Source organism: Marmota marmota, unplaced genomic scaffold (assembly GCF_001458135.2).
Source record: "Marmota marmota marmota unplaced genomic scaffold, marMar, whole genome shotgun sequence".
Lineage (NCBI taxonomy): Eukaryota > Metazoa > Chordata > Mammalia > Rodentia > Sciuridae > Marmota > Marmota marmota.
Genome location: NW_026000108.1, coordinates 27926964 through 27953200, shown reverse-complemented (window position 1 = coordinate 27953200; position 26237 = coordinate 27926964). Strand labels below are relative to the sequence as shown.

General features: G+C 35.5%; 1 protein-coding gene across 1 annotated transcript in view; it reads left to right on the top strand.

The window, feature by feature from the left end:
* Positions 1–26237, top strand: part of Arap2 (ArfGAP with RhoGAP domain, ankyrin repeat and PH domain 2) — a 188153-nt gene that overhangs the window by 54084 nt on the left and 107832 nt on the right. The window contains exons 8-12 of the mRNA XM_048784042.1: positions 10–130; positions 9276–9454; positions 20525–20640; positions 22751–22950; positions 25791–25876. Of these exons, the coding sequence (XP_048639999.1) occupies positions 10–130; positions 9276–9454; positions 20525–20640; positions 22751–22950; positions 25791–25876 (702 nt within the window). The remainder of the gene's footprint in view (positions 1–9; positions 131–9275; positions 9455–20524; positions 20641–22750; positions 22951–25790; positions 25877–26237) is intronic.

Genomic DNA, 26237 nt, shown 5'->3' with positions numbered 1-26237 from the left:
CCAATACAGGAGATGTATTCAAAAGGAATAATTCCCATTTCTGCTGTGTCTACAGTACGAGTTCAAGGAGACAACAAATTTGAAGTTGTTACAACACAAAGGACTTTTGTGTTTAGAGTAGAAAAAGAAGGTAAGATTATTTCTTTATCCCTTCAAATATGTGGACATTGATTTTTGACCAGATTTTAACAAACCAGCTAAAAAAGAAATGTGAAGAAATTTTAAAATATTACTTTTAAATGATTTGTGTTTTAAAACTATTTTAAAAATGCACAATGTTAAATCCTAAATAAATAGAGAAGTTGTCTGTGTGTGGTTTGCTCACTGCCCTTTCTTGCAGCAAAAAATTTAGTGAGGAGCTTTCAAATTCCAGATACAGCAGTCAAAAAAGTAGCAGGAATGTGCTCTCAAGGAAGTCACTCTAAGCTCTTATTTTGGTAATGCAAAATAGCTATTTAATATGCAAAAACAGTTCTTAACTATTAGGAAGTTGATTTTATGAGGAAGTTAAGTTTACATAGGACAGGTTTTTAGCTTCAGCTTAGGATACAGGCACACCAGTCATTCTGTTTCACATTTTGAAGCATCTTTTTCATTTCTTGAATTTTTTTCATGTTCATCATCTATCATGGGTCACTTGATGGCAAAAATTGATGTAAAGATGGCAAGTGTTTTCTGGATTGTATCTAAACATGTACAGAGGAATCTTTTCTGGATTTTGTTTAGTTGGGGAATAAGAAGCAAGGGGAGTTAAAAGTTCTCTGTTTTATATTTGTTTGACTATCTAAAATGTCATTATTATAAACTTCACCAGTTTGAAGTAACATAGGTAAGATCATTTCCTTAATTAAAGAAATGAAGTTTTAATTTATTTTAAGGATTGCTTTTATTGTAGTATAGATACATTATTAATTTGATTTTTTTCAAAGTATTTCTACTTTTATTGTAGCAAAGATCCATTATTAATTTGATTTTTTTCAAAGTATTTCAGAGCTTTCTTTGAGTAATAATGGTATGGAAAACTAATTACTTGAAGTGTGCCAAAGACATTCTACCTGTTCATTTTTATAGCACTCTTAAAAGTGTGTACCATTATTATCCCATTTTACAGATGAAAGTATTTACCAGAAGTTGGAAACTACTATGGTGTTAACTATCACCTGTTAGATTGTTAGAATATATTTCTGTGTATGACACAAAGAGTTCAATAAATGTTATATATTACTAAAAGTTTTTTTATTGCTTGGGATGATCAATAATTAGTGCATCCTAGTTAACCTTCACACTGCAGAATTTTTTTTCAAACTGTAGATTTCTGCTGATTTGTGAGATCAGCTCCATGATCTGTCTTTATGATGGTACCCAAAACTAAAGTACTTTTTTTGTTTTGTTCAAAACAACAACAAAATGATAAAGTGCATTTCTTATAGTAAATATTATATTGTGAAACATAATTGTATACATTGCATGGATTTAATGTAAAAATGTTTCTTACTTGGTATTGAAAAAAATATATGTATATATTAGAAGCTGTGGCCCTAAAGGCAAGGTCAGCAAACTGTGTGGCCTGTAGCCTAAATTTGGTCATTGTTTTAACAAAATAGTCTTGTTAGTTTCAGTTGGCTAATCCGTTTCCTGGAGCATTTTATCAAGAATTGCCTATGTGAGGAGCCACTTTTGTGAATCGTTGCCTAAAATTCAGAAATTGCTCACAGTTTTGATGCTCAATATGGGTTTTGCATTTGAAATCATATTTGTTCTCTTCCTGTATTTCTTGATAACACAGTATTGCTCATCTAGATTGGCCATTGTGACAGTCTTTCCTTATGCTTTGATTTCTACTGCCCTTAGAGGTGACTGCCTGTTTCTTTGAGGTGCTTGTCACCTCCACTTGGCCTCTTGACAATGTCACATATGTCATACAACCTGCATCTTAAGGTAGACAACTGAAAATCTCTATAGATGTATTTATTTTAAGGCGACACATTTTATTTAAGTAGAATGTATCAATCCACACGAATTTAAAAGTTGCATGTTTATAATTGGCCAATAAATCCTGTGGTATGTAGATAATTTTTGTGATATAAACTTAGTGTAAGAATTTAATTATTTTTGGTGTAAATTTTTTGTTAACTATATCGTAGATCTTTAATTTTTGAAACCATGGAAACACTGCTTCAGTAAATACTGAGACTGTTTCCACGTGGAGTTACTGAATAAGTTATTTTGACTGGAAGTTTTTTCATAGTAACAACTTATATTTTAAAATTTGTATGTACAAGTATGTGTATGTCCTTATGTGTAAGTGATACATGTGTGTTACCTGTGTGTTCCCATTTTTAGTATGGAGCCTTTAAGAAGATACTCAATTTGTTTTATAAAATATTCATTCCCCCAACGTGTATAAATGGTTGATTATGTTTTATTTTATGGGAAGTGAGAAATCAACTACAGTGTCTTATGAAAAAATTGGCCCAATGAACTTAGATCTAAATTAAAGTTTGCTTCAATCTAATGAAGCAGAATCAAAGTTGTGGGCAGAAAGGGGAATGGTTTGAGTTTGATAACATAACAGATGACTTCCTTCATTTTTGGTGAAGAGGTTTTGAATGACTATGTACAACTGCTGCCTTTGTCTTCCCTGAAACCAGTGTCACTGTTTTTGAACTGCTCCCCACCCATTTGCAAGGCTAAGACAGGTTTGCAGTTTGGCATCTTGTCCATACAAGTCATTTAAGGCTTAAATTCCTTTAGGTTTCCTGCTAAATATGATTACTCTATTAGTGGAAAGTGAATTTTATTGAAATAATAACATTTCTAAAATACTCTTCTTCCTCAAATGCAAAGTTTAGTCTGACTTCTTGTTCTCAAGCAGAACCATTGGGGTGAATGGTGAACATTGGAGCAAAGAGTGTATCAGTTCATGATCTGTTTGGTCAGTCTGTATTCCTGTGGCACCTGTAACAGGTGATATTTTGAGTGGACGCTTGTCATGATTAGAAGAGGGCTGAAGAATTCTGAGTGGATTTTTCTTTCAAGACATTATCTGACTGGCTCTTAGCTGTGGGTCCTGTGATTCTTCTTTCCACCTTAACATGTTCAAGAACCCTGGGAAATAGGCAAGTGGGTGAGCTCTCAGCCGTTTTTAGGCAACACCATAAACTTTCCAGTGGTGGCTGTGATACTGATACTGGAAAGTAGTCATTTATTTATTTATTTTTAAAATATGCTTGATAAATTCTCCTTAATTGTTTTGTACAAGCAGTCTCATCCCTCTTTTGAAATCTTCAGTGTTTTTAGAAGCAAGGCGTGGAATACCTATAGTCCTTTACTCTCTTACGCTACTTAATGCTGTTAACAATGGTCAATGGGTATCTGCTTTACAGACTTAATTAATGGTGTTTTGGAATTTTCTGATATAGTTCATGAACTTGCTAGGATTCCCAATTCCTTTTAAAATATCGTATTATGGGGCCTCAAATTTGGTTTTGAAGAAGATCTCATGGGTTTAAAGTGACTGATCTCAAATATGTATGTCCTCTGATCTCTTTCTGTACTCCAGATCTGTATATTTAGCTGACCACTCAATATGGGTGTTTAGTGACATCTCAGACTTAAAAATGACAAATACTTATTTTCACTCTCTCCACTAAACCTTCCCCTGTGACCTTCCTCATCTCTATAGATGGGAGACTCATGTGCCTGGGACTTGAATTCTGGTTTTCATTCTTAAGTCCTTTCCTTCTTTTATATCTCATATCCACTCCATTATCAACTCTTGTCGGTTTGATGTTGGAAATATGCCTGGACACTGACCATTTCTCAACCCTTTCACCACTGCCTCTCTACTGGAAGCCACCACTTCTGCCTGAGTTATGTTAATCACTTTCCTTGATTGATGACAGTCATATTGTCAGTATAACTGTGAGAGCAATCATTCAACGTGAAAGTCAGATCATGTCAGCCCCTTCAAAGGGACCTTGTGTTTCTATCGTATTGAGAGTAAAGTACTTCTAATGTTCTGAAGCCCCTCCATGGTGGGGCCTTGGTCTCTCTGTCCTTATTTTCTTCCACGCCCCTACCCCCTCACTGCATTTCAACTACAGGAGTCTCTTGTTGCTTAAAGTGCACACCTCTTGTTCCGTGGGGCCTTGCCAGCTGCCGCCCTCTTATCCTGGCGTGCTCACCTCCAGGCACCCTCCTGGCTGGCTCCATTGCTTCCAAGGCCATTAGGCTTTTGTTTAACCACCCCTATTTTTCTGAGGCTTTTTCTATTACCCTATATAAAATAGCATACCCTGTACCCCTTGTCCTGTGCTTTGTCACTTGTAACATATGGTAGTGAGTATCTAGGTTCTTACTGCCATCTTCCTCCCACTAGAACATAAACTATGGGAGAGTAAGGCCATGATCTGCCTTGTTCACTCTCACTCCTGGTTTTCAGTCTTGGGTATAGTAGGTGCTCAGTAAATATTTGTATGGTTAAGTGATTGTGTATTTGATGAACGATCCTTATGTAGTACTTTCTTCCCTAATGTCGATCATGAGTGACATTGAAAGATCTTTGTTCAACCAGATTAATCAACAGTAATGGTCCAAAGAACAAGCCACATCATGTTAGATGATAATGATATTAATGATTTTTTTATACTGGTGATTAAACTCAGGGTCTCACACATGCTAGGCAAGCACTTTATTACTGGGCTACATGCCCAGCCCATTTAAAATTTTTTTGTTTTGAAACAGGGTTTTGCTAAATTGCCCAGGCTAGACATGAACTTGTGCAGTCCTCCTGCCTCTTTCGCCTGAGTAGCTGGGATTATAGGCATGTGCCACCATGCCTGATAAAATTATGTTATTGATGGTTTGCATGTCTGTAATGTAGTTATAATCTCTGGTATAATCAATCATTTTTTACTGATGACTATACCTACGGCTAAGTCCGGTAGTCTGAGAACATTGAGTCTTTTCTGTTGATTTTTGTTTAATTTCATTTTTTATTCTTATAAATTGACATTTCTGAAAACCTCAAAAACTAATTTCAGGCTGAAGAAATTGCTATTGTCTTTGGTTTACATTCTAGCAAAATCACTTGTTCTTTTTTTTTCTGCTACTTTTCTTCCTAACTGGAATGCTACACTTAAAGCAAAGCCATAGTTAAGGTAGGGCATCTTTTTGCAAGGAAATCATGCATAGTACAGTGTGAAGATAAAGATAGACAATCAATAGATATGTGTTATTGGATGGAATGAAAGAACAGTAGTAATATATACTCTGATCTGCAGGAGGTACATTCCAAGACCCCCAGAATCCACTGAGTCATAGTCAAATTCTGTATATTACTATGTTGTTTCTTATCTGTGCATACCCAGGATAAAGTTCATTTCATAAACTGTGCACAATAAAAAATTAATAGTCATAACTAATAATGAAGTAAAAGAGTTATAGTATACTGTAATAAAATTTATGTGAATGTGGTCTCTCAGAATTTCTTATTGTACTTTTACCTTTTTACTTGAAGTACCTCCCAGCTTGTTTGTAGCATATCCAGATGGCCAGTTTTGCTGCTGTTGTGTTTTGGGGCCATTATTTCATAAGACAAGGACTACTTGAACCTAAGTACTGCAATACTATGACAGGTAACATGATTACTGACTGACAGATGAGTATCATATACAGAACAGTATGGATACACTGGACTATGGGATGACTAATGTCCTTGGGTGGGACACTGGGACAGTGCAAAATTTTACCACACTTCTTAGAATAATGTGCAATTTAAAACTCGTGAATTGTTTATTTCTGGAATTTTCCATTTAATATTTTTTGACTATAGTTGACCTCAGGTAATTGAAACTGCAAAAGTGAAACCATGGACAAGGAGGACTGCTGTATCTTAGTGTGAAAAGCAGACAAAAGCTGCTGGCACAGTTTCTATCTTTGCCCCAGTCATTTTTCCAAGGGGAAATCATAATTCGGTTTGGAGTATTGTGGGTTATCAAAGCACATTCACCCATGTCTAAGGAGACACATGTTGCAAAGCCAGATACAAATGATGCTTGCTCTTTTACTGTGTTTGCATTAGTTTTTCACTGTCCTCTCTCTCTCAGAATTGATTCCAAAAGCCTGGTGATCTTATCCCTGATGCTAAACCACTAATGGAACAAAAGAAAAAGGAAAAGAAGTTTTATTGCTTTGGTAGCGAAGGAGAAAGGCAGTGAACTCATGTCATAGAGGTTGCCATTCTATCTGCTGGGGGAATAAGAATTTTAAAAGGGGGTGTAAGAGCTGTTTCCCAAGTACTATTATGAGTATATATAATTAATATTTAACTTACATCCTTGAAAGAGATATTGTTCCAGGTTTGGGGTTTCTTTATTCTTTTGTACAGTGAGTGGAAGAGCAGATAACTCTGCTTAGTACAGGAGAGTATTAATTTGCTTCCCTCATGGCTGGGGATGGGAAGAGGGATAAGAGTAAGGGAAAAAAAGTCAGCTTTAAAGTAAGTTGTTAGTGGAAGAGCAGCAGGAATTATATTGCATGAAAGAGACCCCTGTTACAACATGGAGAATTAAGACCGAATGCTGCTACTAATTCTTGTTCTTCTTAATCTTCATAATTATTTGCTTCCTATTAGTAATGGAGGTCCCCAGAAGCAAGAGAATGTTAGGGAACCTTTATTGCAATGCCGCCATTATATACATAAGAAGAAAAAAAGCAATTGCCAGTTTCAAATTAATTCCTACAAATTTGAGATATATGCTAACAGTGACCTAAAAGGCCACACTATGGCCCAGTTCATTAGTTGTGGCCTGCATTTCAAACTGATTCATGTCGATTAACACAAACAAGCAAACAAATAAAAGCCATTACATACATTTACTTGGCAGAGACATATTGTGTGAAACTAATGATCATAAGTAATAACCCAGTTAAGTGGAAGCTCTCGAGCTGTATGTAGAATATTATCACAGCGCAATCTGCATCTGTTTATGTGGATGTAAAACTGCAGGGAGTCACTGTCTATTAATTCATTTAGCTACCTGAGTACTCTGATGTCTTCACTTTAGGATACATAACATTGCTAGGAACATTTTGGTAAATATTTTATCCTGAGAGCACCAGTTGTTGGGGATTTCATAACCCCTGTAAAAATGTATAGGTTTTTAATAAATACGTTGGCTTTGAGTCATTGACACTGCTGCCTTTAGTTTTTTTTTTTTTTTTTAATAGGTGAGCAGGAATAAAGATAATTTAAAAATTAAGACTCCTTATGAAATGATTTTAGAGTTGAATTTGAGCAAGTCTTAAGATAGAAACTTAATTTCAGTCCCCAGTGAAGCTGCTGTGGGTAGAACTTTCTTAGAAGGATCTGAGAAACTGTCCTAGTTCTCAAATTTTGGCCCTACTTACTCTTTCCTTGAAAGTCTTTCTTACCTGAGATTCATTCTGCTTGGTTTTGTTCTTTTTTTCGGTATTTTTTTTTTTTTTTCCCCTTTGACTTGTTAAGCACGTCCTCATTGTTTGGTGGCCCATTTTCTGGTCTCATAGATGCAGTCTTACCTCAGGATTTGCCCACTTCTCTATGTCACCACTCCACCCCTGTGGAGTGGCTTCCTTTGCTTGTATGTGACTGTCAGTCTGCCAAGTGTTTGTGCCAGGGCACTGAACACCTGAGGTGTCCTGTGGAACCGCCTGCCTTTGCCTGCCCACTTGTGACATCAAGCTATCTTGTATTCTTTATTTATTTTCTAGAACATCCATCAGATGTACTCAAATCCTCAGCCATGCTTTGCCCTCCACATTCTTCTGCTTCCATCTCCTGGAACTGTACAGGCTCCACTGCCTCACTCTTGGTCTTGGCTTCCAGTTTGGCCCACGCATCATCTTCTTAATGACACTAATTGTGTCCTTCCTTGCTAAGAATCCCAACATGTTTTTTTGTTTTGTTTTGCTTTTTGCCTCTGTAATAAAAACAAAATTCTTCAAAAAGGCAGTGCAGATTTTCTAGCTGTATTTCCCATTATTTCCTTGTGAGTTCAAAATTATAAATCTACTTAAGTTAGTCCCTAACAGATGTTGGTTCTTCCTGCCTGTGTTCTTGTGTTGTCCTTGCTCAAAATTCTGTTCTGCTCTTCCCTCTCCCAAACCCATTTAGAATTGCTCCTCATCCACAAGAGCTAGCACAAATAACCCTTTTTACCTATGGTGCCAAAAACAGTTGTATGAGTGTTAAAACATTTGATTGTCCTAATTTTAATACTAACTTCCTGCATGACCTTCAGCAAATCACTTACCTCAACTGAATTGACTCATATATTATTTGATACCATTTGTATGACATTTATACTATTCTGTGTTCCATTATGTGTTCATATCTAACTTGACTTATAGCTTTGATTGGTCTTTGGGGACCAAATCAAATTCTTGTGCTCCTAACACAGTGTGTGGTGCATAGTTGAAGGTCACTTAACTTTTGTGGAGGGAGTGGGAGGAGCAAGTGTTGATTTGCTAACTGAACCGCTGCTGTTACTGGAAGTGGAATGGAAGGACAAATTTCAGGGCAGTGTTACGACACTGGGTTTTGGGGCTATTTTGGTGATTGAATTGCTATATTCAATTATTAATTGTTAGGTTGCAGTATTGCTTTCTTCTACTGAAAGGAAAAATCCAGTCTTATGAATCATCTGAAGGAGTATTCCTCATGCTTTAAAAAGGATATAGGTTGCCTGGAGTTATTTGTAAAATGTAGGTTCTGATTCATGAGGTCGGTAGTGGGGCCACAATTTTGTATTTCTATTTTTTTTCTTTTATTTTCCTTTTTGGTACCAGGCATTTAACCCAGGTGCACTTAAACACTGAGTGGCATCCCCGGCCCTTTTATATATTTTATTTAGAGACAGGATCTCAGTGAGTTGCTTAGGGCCTCACTACATTGATGAGGCTAGCTTTGAACTCGTGGTCCTCCTGTCTCAGCCACCTGTGTTGCTGGTATTATAGGTGTGCACCACTGCATCCGCAGAGATTTTGTATTTCTAATAAGCAACCAGAAGCCAGTGGTACTGGTTCTGTAACAACCAAGTAGTAAGTGTTTTTTCTTTTCCCTTAGAGGGCTGGACTCTTGTCCCTGCCCCCAGTAGTGTTTAGAATGTGGTTGTGGGGGAAAAAAATTGTGAATAATCTATATCCAAGGAAGTAGATTCCTTGATGACATTTTTTTTTAAATCTGTGTGACTTATGTATAGATTTATGTATTTTCTCCTGTCTATTTTCAGAGGAGAGAAATGACTGGATCAGCATACTATTAAATGCATTGAAATCACAGTCCTTTACTTCCCAGTCTCAAGCAGCTGTTGCACCTGAGAAGTGTGGATATCTTGAACTGAGAGGATATAAAGCCAAAATTTTTACTGTGTTAAAGGGAAGCAGCGTGTGGCTTTGCAAAAATGAACAGGTGAGCAGTGCTATATTAATTGCTGATTGATGTTCTTTGATTATAGTAACAATTGTGAGTTGTCAGCATTATATATTTCTTGGTTTTTCTTTTGCAGTGAGTTCTGTACCAATTGTAACAAAGAGAGTAGTTAAATTTTCTGTTTCAGAAATGTGTCTGCATATTTGAGATTGGATATCACCATTTTAAGGGACTAAGAAAATAGAATTGTTAAATAATTTTTGAAACGCATTCCTTAGTTGAAGTAACATAAAACTACAAGAGAGACAATATAGGGGCTGGGGCTATAGCTCAGTGGCAGAGTGCTTTCCTGGCATGCACAAGGCCCTGAGTTCAAACCCCAGCACCATAGAAAAATAAAGAAATAAGTATCTAAATTGCAGGTGTTGGGGCTGGGGTTGTGGCTCAGCCGTAGAGTGCTTGCCTAGCATGCACAAGGCCCTGGGTTCGATCCTCAGCCCCACATAAAAATAAATAAATAAATAAAATAAAGATATTGTCCAACTACAACTGAGAGAAAAAAAAAATGAAAAGAACCAATATAGAGGCTGGGGCTGTAGCTCAGTGGCAGAGCGCTTGCCTAGCATGAGTGAGGCACTGGGTTCAGTTCTCAGCACCACATAAAAATAAACACAATAAAGCATTCTGTTCATACATAACTATATAAAAAAAGAACCAATGTAGATGTTGATGAAATAGACCCAGTTCTGTACCTGTTATGCCTCTTTTACTTTTTTGAGGGAAAAAATATAAAAACAGGTAACATAGTCAATTGAGTTTAGAAAATTTTATTTTATTTTTTTTAGCGAATTTTTTTATAGGAAAACTAATTTATTAGAGATAAGTGAGATATATGTGTGTATATATAAAATGCATATATACATGTGTGTATATATAAAATGCATATATATGTGTGTATATATATGTACAAACATATCTTTCTAACACACATGTGCATAAATAAAACAGATTTGAATTGTTGATTTATTGAATTTGGTTAATATGAAAAGACTGAATAAATAATTTAAATATTTTTGAGGAGACTGATGATGAAATAAAGTTTTATTGAGCCTTGTTAGTTTTATTTGATTTTGTAGACTATATTTTCTGTAGTTATTTCTGGAATTTAATATATAAAAGGAAATTCTTTTTGTTTATTTTGGGGGATACCTTTTCATTTTTAAATCTTTATCCTAGAATATATTAGGTGCTTTATAATTATTTGTGGAATTAAACATGTGCTTTGGATATCTGATCTAAGATGAACTCATTTTATGATAAATTATAATGGGTTATGGTAAGGTGAAGTATAAATGTTTTTATAACAAAAATTGAGATAGCCACTCAAAACAAGCAGTAGGTTTTTTTTTTTTTTTTTTAATAGCTATAGATCTTTATCCAAGGCATCCTCTGAACCTCAGTGTGAACTTATTCATTAAATTTTCTGGATAAGATTTCTTAGCCAATTAACTGTGGAAGACATCATTGAGCACTGCTGGCATACTAATAACTTGGATAGTTAGCATACTCCTCAAGAAGAACAGTTATGTACAGCTTAATAATGTATATGAACCAAATAGGAGCATTTTCAGTCTGTGAAGTTGGATGATTAAAACTTTTCTTTTTGGAATCAAGATTTAAATTGCATGATTTGCTTGTATCTGTATGGAAGTTACTGTGCAGAATTGTTCATTTTTTTCACTTTTACAGACCTGATGGACTTAATGTTTTTTGTTTCATTGCTAACATTAGCAAGATTGTCAAGTTTGTTATTTCCTAGATGGCAGATATTTTAAATGTTTTATTAACACTTTCTGATTAGCAAAAAATATATGAAATTATTTCTTTAGTGATTGAGCATGAAAGGCACAATAATGATTCTCATTCATTGAGTATCAGGTACTATGCTAATTTAGTTGTATATATTCTCTTTTAATCATACCTACTAATGTAGGAAGAAGATATTCTCATCTATGTTGTATAGATGAGGAAAACAATGATTAAGTAATTTAGGAATTTACCGTGCAAAGTTTGATTTAAAAATCTAGACTTCATAACTCTTGTCTTCTTAACAGTCATACAAAAGCTGTAAAGTCTAGGTTGAAAAGAAAATTTTTGACTTTGGGCCTTTTAGAAATAGCCCAGAGTTTCTTTTTGTCAATCATTTCTTTGCCTAGTTTGGGGATGTTCACTCAATAAATAATGTGTGCCAGGTTGGGCATTCTTCTTACTAAGAAGGAAGAAAAGCTACACAAGACCAATAATGGATGATGAGCTTAGTGCTATGTTAGATTGTGCTGTAGTTACAGAGAAATCTGTTAATTAGATACACTTCCATGTACTTAAGTAATGAATGTATTCTCCTTAAAAAAAATGAAGCACTGAAATTGGACCCCTCTCCATTTTTGATAAGTAAATACATTTTTGATATGCATACATTTCAAGACTTTTTGTACGCATTGACATGCCTATATATATACCTTTAAAAAGTGCATTGTTGTTTGTGGATGCACTTTTGTTTTTTATTTTTTAATTTTGTAATTGTATCTTATCATATGGAGTCAGATCTTAAAGCACATGTGCTTGAGTGAAGTCTTAAGGAATGAGTTGGCTCCAGCCCCAGTGGAGAAGTCAAGGAAGGCCATACAAGTTCAGGTCCTGCCCATGTCATCGCAGCCTCATATATTTTTATGTTCTGATATATGCCTTTTTCTCCAGAGGATGGTAGCTTATTGGTTATCCCACATGTTGAAGGAGCTTATGTGAAGTATACGGTGCCTGCCAAGAAAGGAAGTTGTCTTTCTCCTGAGTGCAGAGGGCTTTATACCAGTGTGGGCCTCAATCTGTGTTTTAGGAACAGTGCTAAATGATGTTGAATTTCTTTTCAACCTAAACTTTAAAAAGCTTGATTTAACTGCTAGGAAGCCAAGCTTAGAGTTGTAAAGTCCAGATTTTAAATTAAACCTTGTCTGGTAAACTATAATCCCTAGACCAGTTGCTTTCCTTTTCTGTGACCAAAAGACCTGACAAGAACAGATTAGAGGAGGAAAAGTTCATTTTGGCTTCTAGTTTCAGAGATTGTGCTTGGTTGATTCTGTAGTCATGGTGGAAGGGCATGGTGGAAGAAAGCACTCAGTTCATGAGAGCCAGGAAGGAGAGAAAGAGCTCGGCTTACCAGGGACAAAGTTTAAACCCAAAAGGTACACCTCCAGTGACACAATATGGTAGTCTTGTCAGTTACTAATCCATTGAATAGATTAGCCTGTGGATTTTGTTATAGCATTTATAATTTAATCATGTCACCTTGAACATTTTTGATGTCTCACACATGAACTTTTGGGGGACACCTCATAACCAAACCATAAGAGGTAATGAAATATTTTGATGCATCTCCTAAAAATTTTAAACACACACACACACACACACACACACACACACACAGTAATCTTGTATATTTTTTTAAGCTGATAGAAAAAAAAATCTATTCATTATAAAACTACAGAGAGTGTGAGGATTGAACTTGTGTATCTTCATTTGTGTTGGATCTAATATAGTGCTAGGCAATAAGGTTTAATTATTTTTGTTGTTTTAAAGCTGTGAATTTATTGCCCACATAACTTAATTGCATAGAGAGAATAAAAAATAAAGAAATTGACCTGTGACACAGGAATAATTACCTGTTTTATGTCTTTTAATATATGCATGGTTTTAGTAATTGACTTTGGTGGTCTCTTCAAAGAGTGACAGTGGGCAGAGGTGGAGGAGTGGGCCTTTCAGCAGCATGAGCTGAAGAGTCATGAAAGAAGAAGCTCGTTTACCACAAAGATTGAATCTTTTATACCAAATCGAAAGTGTACATTTTTCCAAGTTAAAATAATTATTAAAACACTTGTAATTAATGACATTACCTTTGAAATTCCCTTTCTCTTCTCCAGAAGTGGCATGAGGGCAATAAGGGGGTTTCACAGTTCACTGGCTGGTATTAACTCTATAACTAATGTGCGTCAGCGTGGATTTAACACATGCTCTGGTTTTATTAGTTACTAAGTACAAAGGTTTACTTTATTTTTTTTTAACCCCTTTCACTCCCTTTTATTCATTAGCACATAGGAACTGAAATCTGCGGTAGCTCTTGGGCTGCGTAGGAGAAGTACCTTAGGGAATGTTTTATTAGGTGTTGCCTTACACCTTTTCATTTTTGTATTTTTTTCAGATAGGCTTTATTTTACAAGAAGTAGGAAAAACCATGAGGAGATATGTAAAAACGTTTGTTGAGAGGAAAATGGATAGTCAAAACTGACACTAAAAATCTTTACCTAATTACCCTGTGGCAAAACACTGCACTGCCCTTATCACATAAATTAAATGTTATGCCTTACAGGGTAAGCGCCATCTCACAGCCCCGCCCTGTTTTAATTTTTACACTTTTCTTGTGTTTCTTCTCTCTGCAGTGTTTTATATGCTTGTAGTATGTTATGATTAAGGCAGTTTTTCCACATTATCTTATCAACTTTGTATAAAACGGTTTGCTTAGGCTATAATACAGTGTTGTTTTTCTAGATCCATCTGTCTGTTTAGCAAATGTGGGCACCCCCTCTCATTTCAGAGCACTGCTTTAGGTATTAGGGCAGTGGTAATCCCCAAGATCTCTGCTCCTTGGAACCTTACTTTCTGATTGGAGTAACACAGTGATAAGGATGTGAAATTTCTTGTAGCCTTTTATATGCAGCCTTCTGTCTTGTCCTATATATATATTTTTTTCTTTTTGAGGGCAAGAATTCCTGTGACCTTTCCTTTATATTTAAAATGCTGTTAGCTATGTGACTAGGTTATCAGTTACATTTTAGTCTTAATAGAGAGTTATAATATTTACAATCCCAAATTAATAGCATGAATATTTATGTTATTCATTTTTGTGTGCTCAGGAATTCCAGACAAGCAGCTGTACGCCATAAACATATGTGGATCCTACTTGAATTAATGATCACTTATAGATGTTTTCCAACTGGACAGTTTAAAAAAGATTTTTTTTTCACTTTCAATTACTTTTTTCGCTATGAAGTATCTTTTCATTTTATGTCTCTGTTTATTCATTGAGATTTTATTTTCTTGTTAGTTTTTGTCTTACAGAAGTTCTGTTGGCATAATTTATTTTTGAAAAAAATATTTGAAAGTTTATAGATCTTCTGTACTGTGGGACAATTATTATTTTACAAGTTATTTATCTTGATATGGATATACTGAACAAGCCAATGTTTACAAAAATTTCAAACAAGAAAATCAAATGTGAACATACTTTGAAATATATGTATTACATACATGGTATTGTTAGTTGGATGGAATTTCTGCAAATGGACGTGAGCAAATTTAAGACAATTGACTTTGGTTTCCATTTTTTTTTTTTTAACTGACAGCCAGTCTCCCATCTTTTCCCGATGAGTTTTTAAAATATCGTGTTAATATTAGGGAATTCATTACAACCAGATGTCTAGCTTGGTGGGTTTGGGTATCCATTTGATGATAATTGTGGCATTGAGGTCTGCACTGCATAAACTCACTTGATTAAGCATTCTCAAATCAGGGTATAACAAGAAATTCATCCCCCTGCTTTCCCCCAACATAATGTCCCCTGGTGTTCTGGCATAGGAAAGAAACTCTAATAGAATTTAAATAGGCCTTATAGGGCTCAGGGCTGTGTGGCAGAGAAAGAAACTGCAGGATGTAGGTGGTGGCCTCGCATTTTCTGGGTTCTGTATCTGGCCAAACTCTGCATCTGGCGTTTCCCAGGAAGTCTGGTGCCAATGTCATACAATGCCACATCTGTTTTCAACAAATGTTTAAGCACTGAGTTCTTAAATTCCTGGCAGGGAAACCTAGCATCCAGTATTTCCAAAAATAGATTTCAGATTTCAGCAAATTTGGGGTTAACAAATGCTTCCTAAATTTTTCTGTTTAGTAATCAAACTTTCATTTTTGTCCTTGTAGTATGTAGTTTTAAAGCGTAATTTTAGCCATATTCTGTTGCCACAGATTTATATAAATAACTCATCTGAGTATCTTGATAAATATTTACTATGAATACTATCGGAATATTTAGTATGGAATAATTGCTGTAAATACTTTCAGTCATTATAAATAAAATGTAAATATTTTTATTGAAGATAAATTCTACATTTAGAACTTTCAAATAAAAGAGTTGTCAAGATATTTTAGTTTTATTTAAGTTTTTACTTATTCATTTACCTTTTTTTTTTTTGCACAGTGCTGGGGATTGAACCCACGCCCTCATACAGGGTAGGCAAGCACTTTACCACTGAGCTACATCCCAGCCCTCATTTACTTTTTGTAACAATACTCTGTTAGGTAGATATTACTCCATTTTCATAAATAAGGAAATTGAGGTCGAGATAACCTACATAACTTGTCAATGGTCTTTTGCTCTTAAGTGGATCAGCCAAGATTGTCCCTTAGGTCTCCCCGCCACACTCCATTGCCCACTTGGTTACTGCCAGCATTTCAGTGCCCATTCTGCTAAGCCACATGTGCTTGTCATTTTGCTGGTGGTGAGATCCATGCTTTTTGAGATCCTGCATTCTGTCATAGAAAAGGAAATGTGAACTAATGCTTACTCTACAATATGTTTTTAGTTCTTACTTTCTACAATAATACAGTTTTACCTACAAAATTTACGTGCTGTTTTTTTCATTCCAGGTCATAGCATTTTAAAGGTTGACTGTTTGGCTTATTCTTGATTTGTGCTTATTTTTCAAAATGAGACTAGAGTTCACAATCTGCTCCTAGTTAATGGGTAATTTATTTTTAATTTTCATGAACATTTAACATTCACATTTCATTCCATTTATAAAAAAATGCATTTATGTCAGGTAGTTATCTCTGACCTTGTGTTTTCTTGTAATGAACTTTTTAATAGGTAAAATGTTTGGTTGGTTTTAAATTTAAGATGTAGAAAATATCAGTGATAATAATAAACTAGACATATGTGAGATGCACCATGTGCCTTGTATTCTTCTAAGCATTTTTACTGCATTAATATAATCCTCACTGAGGGGATGCTGCAGGTATCATTATCATCCCTAATTTTGAACATGTGAACTGAAATAGAGAGACAGACATCTGAATATAATCTGGCCTGAGTTTGTTCTTTTTCCATTGGAAAGCCTTTTTATAACACAAGTCTCTCTTTTGGATTGGATTCAGTGCTTAGCCTATGACAGGCAGTTTTCTTTCATTACATGTATAACAACTCCCTCTTATTCCCTCCCAGACTCTTAAGTTTCCCCAAGGCAAGTACCTTGCTTCTACTTTTGTGCAGATGTAGGACTTAGCAAAATATCTGGCACACTCTAGGTATTTAACAAACACTGCTTTGCCAGAACTAATTTTCCCATTTAAAAAATGGCAGTATCATCTCTCCCTAGTTCATACAATAATTCAGAAAATCAAATGAGAGCTCATGGCTGTTTATAAACTTCAGAGCGCTACCTGAATAGATACTGAAGCAATTATGGAGTGCAATGAAAATGCTTTTAAAACCTCTGAAATATTAGCACAGGATTTGGCACTCAGAACAATTAGGATCCTGATGGGCCAGCATGTTGTTGTGTTCTGGCAGGCTTATTCTTAACCAGTGGTCTTAATAATGTCACATGGCTTTTGTATACACTGAAGGCATGATTTTTTTTTTTTCATTCAATACAAAGCATGAGAGAAATGTTTTATGTCATGATATTGAAGTATTGCAGAATCATAGGGTCTAAATTCTGTAACTAGTTCTGTCATCTAATTCAGTGTTTCTCAGTATTGACCACATATGAGGATCTTGGGTTGTAGTTTTTTTTTTTGTTTGTTTGTTTGTTTGTTTTGTTTTAGTTGTAGATGGACACAACATCTTTATTTATTTATTTTATGTGGTGTTGAGGATTGAACCCAGTGCCTCAGGCTTTTGAGGCAAGCGCTCTACCACTGAGCTACAATCCCAGCCCCTGAGATTGTAGTTTTGTTTTTGTAAATTAAAGATTCTTAGGTTCTGCCTTTGGATGCATAGAATAATATCTCAAGCAGGAAGGAGAGATCACCACAGATAATTTTGATGAGCATTTAGTAATGAGAAGTATTCTCAATATGTTTGAAATACTGTTTGAGAAAAATGGCTTAATGTTACCAAAAATATTTTTAATGGGAAGTGCAGTTGTTTCTTATTTAATAGCTTTCAGAAGCACTGACATTTATTTTGTTACTCTGGAGTATATTTTACAGTCAATTTGTGCTGGTGAGCTTCGTGGATACTCTAATTACTCAAAACCATATGGCCATGGCAAGTAGCTGATAAATGGGTTACAATTTTCCAAGCTAAAAGAAAATCAACCTTGCCTTGCTTGGGAGAAATTTGGAGCATGGAGCCTTTCCTCTCTTACTTCAACAGAAATCACAGTTTTAGATGCAGAAATTTCATGACTCGTTTGTAGAGGTGCAGGGCCATCTATTCAGGCAGGAGCCTTGATGAGGCTCATCACTTTCCATAAAAGGTTGTCATTCTCACCATCTGCTAGTCTAATGGTCAGATTATTATGTGCTTCTGCCCTTAGCAACATAGAGTACTTGCAGGTTAGGGCCCCATCCGAGAATATAATCTGGAGCTGTCAGATATCCAGCTCTTGTCAAAAGCCTCATCATGGAGAATTGTTTGAAGAATGTACAATCCAAGTATACTATTTTATTCTAGGGTTTATCTCTGTACCAAAGTGAGCCATCAGAAAGCTACTTTAAAAACTCTGATTTTGGTACTCCTCACTTTCCTCTTTATAAAATAGGGCTTCAGTTTCCAGGCACAAGCATTGGGAATTTATGCAGCAGTTGCATTATGCAACAGAAGCTTTGGTATGGGTGATAGGGAGTGTGTGTGTGTTTTCAATTTAATACGTAAAACCCTGTGCTGATAATGCTGTAGCTTATTAAAATGTGGCTGATTGGAAAAACTTCACTTCTCTTTCCTCCATATACAGTGTATTATGTACTCTTTTTTATTCAGTGGGCTAAATATACAAAGTAGAACTGTTATTCCCATTCTAATTATTTTACAACACTTAGCATTCCTCTGCATCTTTGCTTTTGTATTACTGATTCTCAGTTTCTGCCTTTTTTTCCTAATAAAATGAGCCATTTGTTCTTTTATCAAAAAAATTCAATTGATGACTTCTTTTCTAAATAAAATATGTTCTTATTCTAACTGAAAATCTGTACATTTTTTTTTTTTTTTTAAAAAAGCCTTTCTACAATTTGTGACTAAAAACTCTGAATTCAATCTTTACATGTAGGGGAAAATTTGATTTAAATTTACTTGATTTTTACTTATCATTCAAGAATGTATTCATATTAAACACAAAATCCTAACAGACAACTTGAAAAGATAAGGATCTGTTTTAACCAATCTCTTTTTGGGGGAATATTGCTGAGGTTTGAATCCTGGGCCTCCAGCATTTCAGGCTCTAACACTGAGCTACACCCCTAGCCTGTTAACCAGTCTCTTGATGCATGCCAGAGAGTTTTAATGCTATCTGGGGATTGGACGGGGTCTTCCTGGTTTTTCCACCTTCTGACATCCTCCAGTCACAAGAATTTGTCCTGAGGCTTCTCTTTTCAAGGAATATGAAGTTCTAACATGTCTTTATGTTTTCAGGTGTCATTTCCCAAGAGGATGGAAATGTGAGAGGTGAAAGGCTTTCATCTTCTACGATGTGTCTGCCTGCCCACTCCCCCCACACCAGTTATTTATATTGTATTGACCAAACCTATGGCCTGTCATAGGTATAAGAGAGATGGGAAAATAGTTTTTTACTTTTCTTTCATGTAACAAGCGTGACAAAGAGAAGAGGTCTTTGAATTGCTTCATTCAATTAATCTTTCTAAATAGTCTTTGCTAAGTGTCCTTACTGAATATGAACCAATATTTTTCAGAGCACATTTAATCTAAATCTGTTCACATAGATAATTCCTCCTTTGAGGCACAGATTATATTTTATAAAGTGTTGAGATTATTTATTTGATAAATCAAATTCCAAAACCCATACGAGCAGATAATGTGTTACAAACTTTAGTGCTTTTATAATGCAGTCTCTTTGTAACCTTTTGAATAATTTTGTAATTTTTTTTTGATTTTTTATTGTTGGTTGTTCAAAACATTACAAATTTCTTGACATATCATATTCCACACTTTGATTCAAGTGGGTTATGAACTCCCACCTTCACCCCATACACAGATTGCAGAATCACAGTGAGACTAGCAGAATACAGTAGATGTAGATGTTGAAAAATGGTAATTTTCATACCACAGTAACATTAGACAAGCTTTTTAAAGAATTTGATTGAAGGAAGAAGAAAACAATAAAATATTGAATGTGAGATAAAACTGTATACTTCATAAAACAGGTAATGCCTTTGTTTGGGAGTAAATGAGGAGAAAAATAATGTGGCCCAGCAGAGATAATCCAATGTAGTAAAACAAAGGACAGTCAGGCAGCCTGGGCTTCAGTTCCTTTCCACATGTACAATCAGCTGCACTTTCTACCTTCTCTCTTTGAGCCTCAGTTTCTCCATCTTTTCATATAAATAGTACTTGTGCTAATTTCATACTGTCCTTTGTCCCCCCCCTAGAAAAATACTTAAAACATGGTAAGGGTTATTAATTATTAATTTCCTTTACAGAATGGATAAAGGTAAATGTAGTGACTACTTTCAAAAGCAAGGTATATGTTAGTGTCTGTGGCCTACTCTCAACTTACCTTTTATGTGAAAGACACCCATACTTTATCAATAGACCAGATGCCAAGCTTAGAATGGCACAGTGGTGTTATTATATTGAAAGTGACTACCAGAAAAAGAAAAAAAGAAAAACTCTATCCATTTTCTAATTGGATATATTTATTAATTCCTTATACATGTAGTAAAATTTGTAGAAGTTATTGAATCTTAGAAAAAAAAAAGATTGTATTTTCAGAATCCAGAGTGTGTATGTGTTTGTTTATAATTTTTTATATTTTTTCTCCACACTAGGATTTTAAGAGTGGACTTGGTATTACTGTAATTCCTATGAATGTAGCGAATGTAAAGCAAGTGGACCGAACTGTGAAACAGTCTTTTGAAATAATTACCCCCTATAGGAGTTTCAGGTAAGGTGTCTTTAAATATTTTTTATTTTTATACTACTACAAGAAAGTTTGGGTGATACATCTTTATAATGCTAGTGGTGATTTCATCTCTTATCGAATATTTAAAATTGTTTTCTAACCTTTCCATATTGCCTGACTTACTAGCCAGCCTACAGTAAACATTTTTTAAAAGTGACCTGAATAATCAGGCAACTTGAAAAGATACTTATTTCATAAAATTTGCATTGTTGGGCTGGGGATGTGGCTCAAGCGGTAGCGCGCTCGCCTGGCATGCGTGCGGCCCGGGTTCGATCCTCAGCACCACATATAAACAAAGATGTTGTGTCTGCCGAAAAAAAATGAAAAATAAATATTAAAAATTCTCTCTCTCTCTTTTTCTCTTTAAAAAAATGCATTGTTTCTTTTAATACCTCTTTTTTTCTTGGTAGTAGTGGTGAGTATGTTAAATTTTATCAATAAATATTTCACAAATTTCTTCAGATTTTGGATGGAAAAAACCAAAAGTGCGTATTACATTGCTTTAAATTGTATTGCTTACCTTCCTTTTGCCTATCAGACACCTCTTTGAAGATTGATCCCTTCACAGTTGCTCCATGCACTTTTGTCCAGGGAGAGCTCAAGAGGATACTGATTTTAATGGATCACTTCCACTTATTGATCCAAATAATTTAGCATTTTGATATATATTTATTATATTGTGATAGTCTTGTAATTGCATTATGACAATTAATTTAAATTACTTAATGAGTTTTAATAATATATAAAGACTCCATAGATTTAGTAAATGTTGTAGACTGAAGTCAGTATCTTTGAGTTCAACTACATTGATTCATTTGTCTCAAATAATCAACATACTCCAGGGTAATGTGCCGATCAGAAGTAATTGTTCTCTGCTTTTGAAGGACTAAGAATCACTTGACAGTTTCAAAGATGCTACTAACTCTGTTATGCACTTGTCTGTCAGAATTTGACCACTATCTCAACATTGGAGAAAGAAATGATTAAATAAAGAACAGCAAGCTAGGGTTGGTACCCATAGCTCAATGATAGAGCACTTGCCTATTGTGTGAGAAACCCTGGGTTTTGTCATCTCTTGACCTTAGCCAAAAGATCAAATAGTGATCTGGGTTTGATACCCCTCCCCACCATAATTCCAGATTCTAGCCTCAAATGAAAATGTAGATACTGGCTATGACCAGTATCTAGTAGAACTTGTAAGCTAGAAATTTTGTTAATTGTTATGATTGAATCATGGAGTGCTTCAGAAAATATAGCCATGTAGGCCACTGATTATTTTTATAGATTATTTAGAATATGTTAATCATCTATTATTTTCATTGTAATTCAAAGCATTTTAATTTTGAGAGCAAAATTTTAATGTGATGAATTATTTTGTTGGTCATTAGTTGTATATGTAGCACATTCCTTGGCACACTGAAGGGAATCAGTAAATCTTTTTTGAAGGATTGAACTACTATTTAATGTTTTATTCCTCAGTCAGAGGCATAATAAATACCAAGAACCAGAAAAAGTCAGAACATGACTAAAAATGAGTTAGAAATTCGTTAGAATAATACCACTTAAAACTTTCCTGGTTTCTCAATCTCTTTAAGCCATCTGGATATTCTTCTAATTTTAAAAAAATCTATTTTTTAAATATGAAAAAAATCATAATTTCTGGCGGGTGTTTTTGATAATTTTAGCTCTGAACTGTCATGGCATACTTGCTTGGTAAAATATTCCAGTAGTCCTGAAACTTGGCCAATTTCTCATTGATTATTATATAATCATGGTTTAGGAAATGTGGCCTCTCATTTAAGCTTTTGACCATCACAAAGTAATTTTTTATATTATGGTGAGAAAAATGTGTATGTTAGTTTTGTTTTAAGATATGTAAACAAAGTCATAAACAACATGGAAAATTAAAAAGTAAGAAGCTGATTTGTTAAGTTAGATGATTTTTAACAGAAAAGACAATCCAGAACTGCCTGGCGGGCATAATTTTAAGCTGCTGTTTAATTTGTGAGTGAAATGAATATGCAAACTGAGCATACTGCTCCATTGGCCTTTACGAGGGAGATGGATAATGCCGAAATGTTGATTGTTTCAGCTTTACAGCCGAGTCCGAAAAAGAGAAACAAGACTGGATTGAAGCTGTGCAGCAGTCGATAGCGGAAACGCTCTCTGATTATGAAGTAGCAGAGAAGATTTGGTTCAATGAATCCAACAGGAGCTGTGCAGATTGCAAAGCCCCAGACCCTGACTGGGCGTCCATCAACCTGTGTGTTGTCATCTGTAAGAAGTGTGCAGGTAATAAGTGACAAATCACGCTCATCACTGCTCTGTGGCAGATTGGCACTGACTGCTGTGTAATGTGTAATGTGTTCTAGCTAATGGTGGTGAAAAAAACAGAGAAAGCTTATTGAGTTTAAGTCCAATTCAGAAATATAGAATTTTAACTTTTCTAATGCATGACTCAGATGTAGAAAATTGATTTTTAAGCATGTACTCCTATTTTGTGTCTCCTGGTCCATGTATAGATTTTTAAAAACACAATGTTGAAATTTTTAGATTTTTAGAACATACCCAGAGCAAACTTGCATCTTTGCATGGAAGATTGTTCCTTTTTTTTCCATATTTTATAAGACATTTTTCACATCGAGGTTGTTCTATGCTTTAAGCTTTGTGTGCTGAATCTAGTATCTGTTAAAATGGGATATTATGTAGAATTTTATGTATAACAGTATAGATACATATGGCATCTCAGTGTATTTGGGAGCTCAGTTAGGGAAGTGAGCAGAGAGAAATGGACCCCAATGTGTCTTAGAGAAACTAGCCATAGTCCAATCTTCACTGCAGTTTTCTGGGACTGTGTCCCCCTACTGTCCACTTTACAGACGCAATTCACCAAGCATATACAGTACCATGCTGGTGTGGGGAATCAAAAGGATTTTATAGAAGTCCTGACATTTCCTCCAAGAATGTGTGAATAATAACTGTAAAGAGTACAGTAAGTGCAGGACTAGACCTGAGCGCAGGTTCAATGACAGAATCCAGGAGAGCAGTCCTGACTTACCTGGAGCAGGGACAGTGAGCAGGGAAAGCCACATCAGTTGCCTAGAGTGTTTGTTCTTTTCTAGAGCTCTATTCTAGTCCCTTTCTCATCATACCAAGATAACAACTTTCCTCACCAGTTAATTAGCAGCCTGAATTGCAGCACTGAAAAACATCTAATCAGCCCTGTGCTGTACTTTTCTCATCCTTTTCTCCTCTCCAGTCTCATTAGAAGAGATGGCGTTGTGTTCTCCCACACTGCTCTGCTCACACTACCTTTCTTTCCTCCCTCATTAGGATCTTCAGCTCTTCCTGATTCAATCTCTTGAATATTTAGCCATGGTTTCTTCTGCTCTATTATGGAAACGTGCATAAGTCTGACCAGGTTTTATGAAAACTCTCAGTCTGTTCCTGTGTGTTCCATTCTGTGTCTTTTCTTTCCAAAGATGAGGTACTTTCCAGATCACATGGTAACCTGCACACGTTTTCTTTATTCTTTTAATTTCTTTGCTTTCCTTCAGCATCCTATAATTCACCTTTATTTCCTCTTTATTCCAATAAATGTGTTTTGGCCACATATTCCAATGTATTTTACTTCTCAGTTTCTGTGTTGCCCCACTAACTTCATTGTCTTCTCTGCAGTATTCCAGACCTTTGCCCAACATGCTTTTCTGATCTCCATCCTCCCCCAGCCTCCACAGTACCTTCTATCTCAGCGTGTGAGTACCGCCTGCTGGTCATCCTTTCTCAGGCTGCTTTTCCTCTTCACACCCCTGTAGTATGTTTATTCTCTTTGGTTACATCCTCAATTCTCTTTCACTTGGGAGTTCCCACGTGATTTTTTTTTTTGTGGGGGGGGGTGGATTCATCACTCACCTATAGGCAGATGATTCTCATTCTGTTGGACACCAAACTCATTTACCTAAGTGAATCTCTACTTAGATTTGCCAAAAACACCTCAGCAACAGCGCAACAAAATTGGAGCCCATATTACTGCTCCAGCCCCTTGCCTAAAGCTGCACATATTCATAAATTGCCTGTATGGGTGTGAAGCAGTACTGTCTGCCCTGCACTCAAACCTAAGAGGCCCTCTTGACTCTTCTGCTTTTCTTAAAGCTCACTGTGGCCCACCAGTTTTATCTTCATGGTATCTCTAAATCTGTCCTGTCCATTTTGCTTTTCTTCCTGCTGCCTCAATTTAGATCTTATCCTTTCTTGGCTCAGCTTTTCTAGCAGTCCCTTTTAACTCTGCATTTTCTTTTTTTTCAGTACTGCCTTTAGGTAGTTCTTAAAAATGCAAACCAATGCAGATATCTATCTATCCTGGGAGTTCTAGGGCTTTGTGCTCTGAAAAGATTTCACCTTCAAGAAAGGAGGAAAAGAACCTCTCTCTTAACAAGAGAGAGGAATGAACTTTTACTACTCATAAGGAAAAGGGTCCTTAAGATCAAGCTCAAGGTCATGTAACTTTTTTCGTTTTCAGCTTAGCATCTGATATCTACTTGGACACTAGTTAGACTATAAAGCCTAATTGAATTAACGATAATAGAATGCTGGGCTCTTACACTCTTCCAGATGTAATCGTAGAATGAAGAATCCATATTTCTAAATATTTTATTATTAGAGATGTAGCTTTTAAAAACATTATTAGGAATAATATCTATATTCACATGTATAGGATTCAAACAGCCTCATTTAAACAGGTCTTCAGTGATTTCTAGCTAATTACCAAGTGTGTGTATGTGTGCGTGTGCGTGCGTGCGTGCATGTGTGTGTGTGTGTATACACACAGAGAAACACATATACATGCATGCATACATATTCTTTTAATAGTATAGTTTTATACTAATACGGTCAGTGATGAAGATGATTGACGGTTATCTTTGTTTTGTCATCTTCATTGTGTTTGTTTATGATCTGTGTATAAGTACTACAACTACTCTTAGTGCTGTTGGCATATAAGAAAGTAAGTGCTGGTTGGTTTTGTTACGTACACACACACTTAGGTGTGGATACTTATACTCATTTTGGGGAAAACAAGAAAAAATAAAATCTTGTGCAAACTAAAGTAGAAATTGAATTGTTGTTGACTCCAGGACAACATAGATCTTTGGGACCAAAAGACTCCAAGGTTAGAAGTCTGAAAATGGATGCCAGCATTTGGAGCAATGAGCTCATTGAGGTAAGTCCTGCATAAGTGGTGGTGAGCAGAGACTGGGGAAGACATAGATAGGCAATGCCTGGTGTGAATTTCTTTACAGCCTCTTTGATGAAGTTCTTTTTTTTTTTTTTTTTTTTAATTTTTTTATTGTGGGTTGTTCAAAACATTACAAATTTCTTGACATATCATATTCGACACTTTGATTCAAGTGGGTTATGAACTCCCACCTTCACCCCATACACAGATTGCAGAATCACATCAGTTACACATCCATTGATTTACAAATTGCCATCCTAGTGTCTGTTGTGCTCCTCTGCCTTTCCCATCCTCCCCCCTCCCCCTCCTTTTTCCTTTTTTTTTTTTTTTTCTCTTCTTCTCCCTC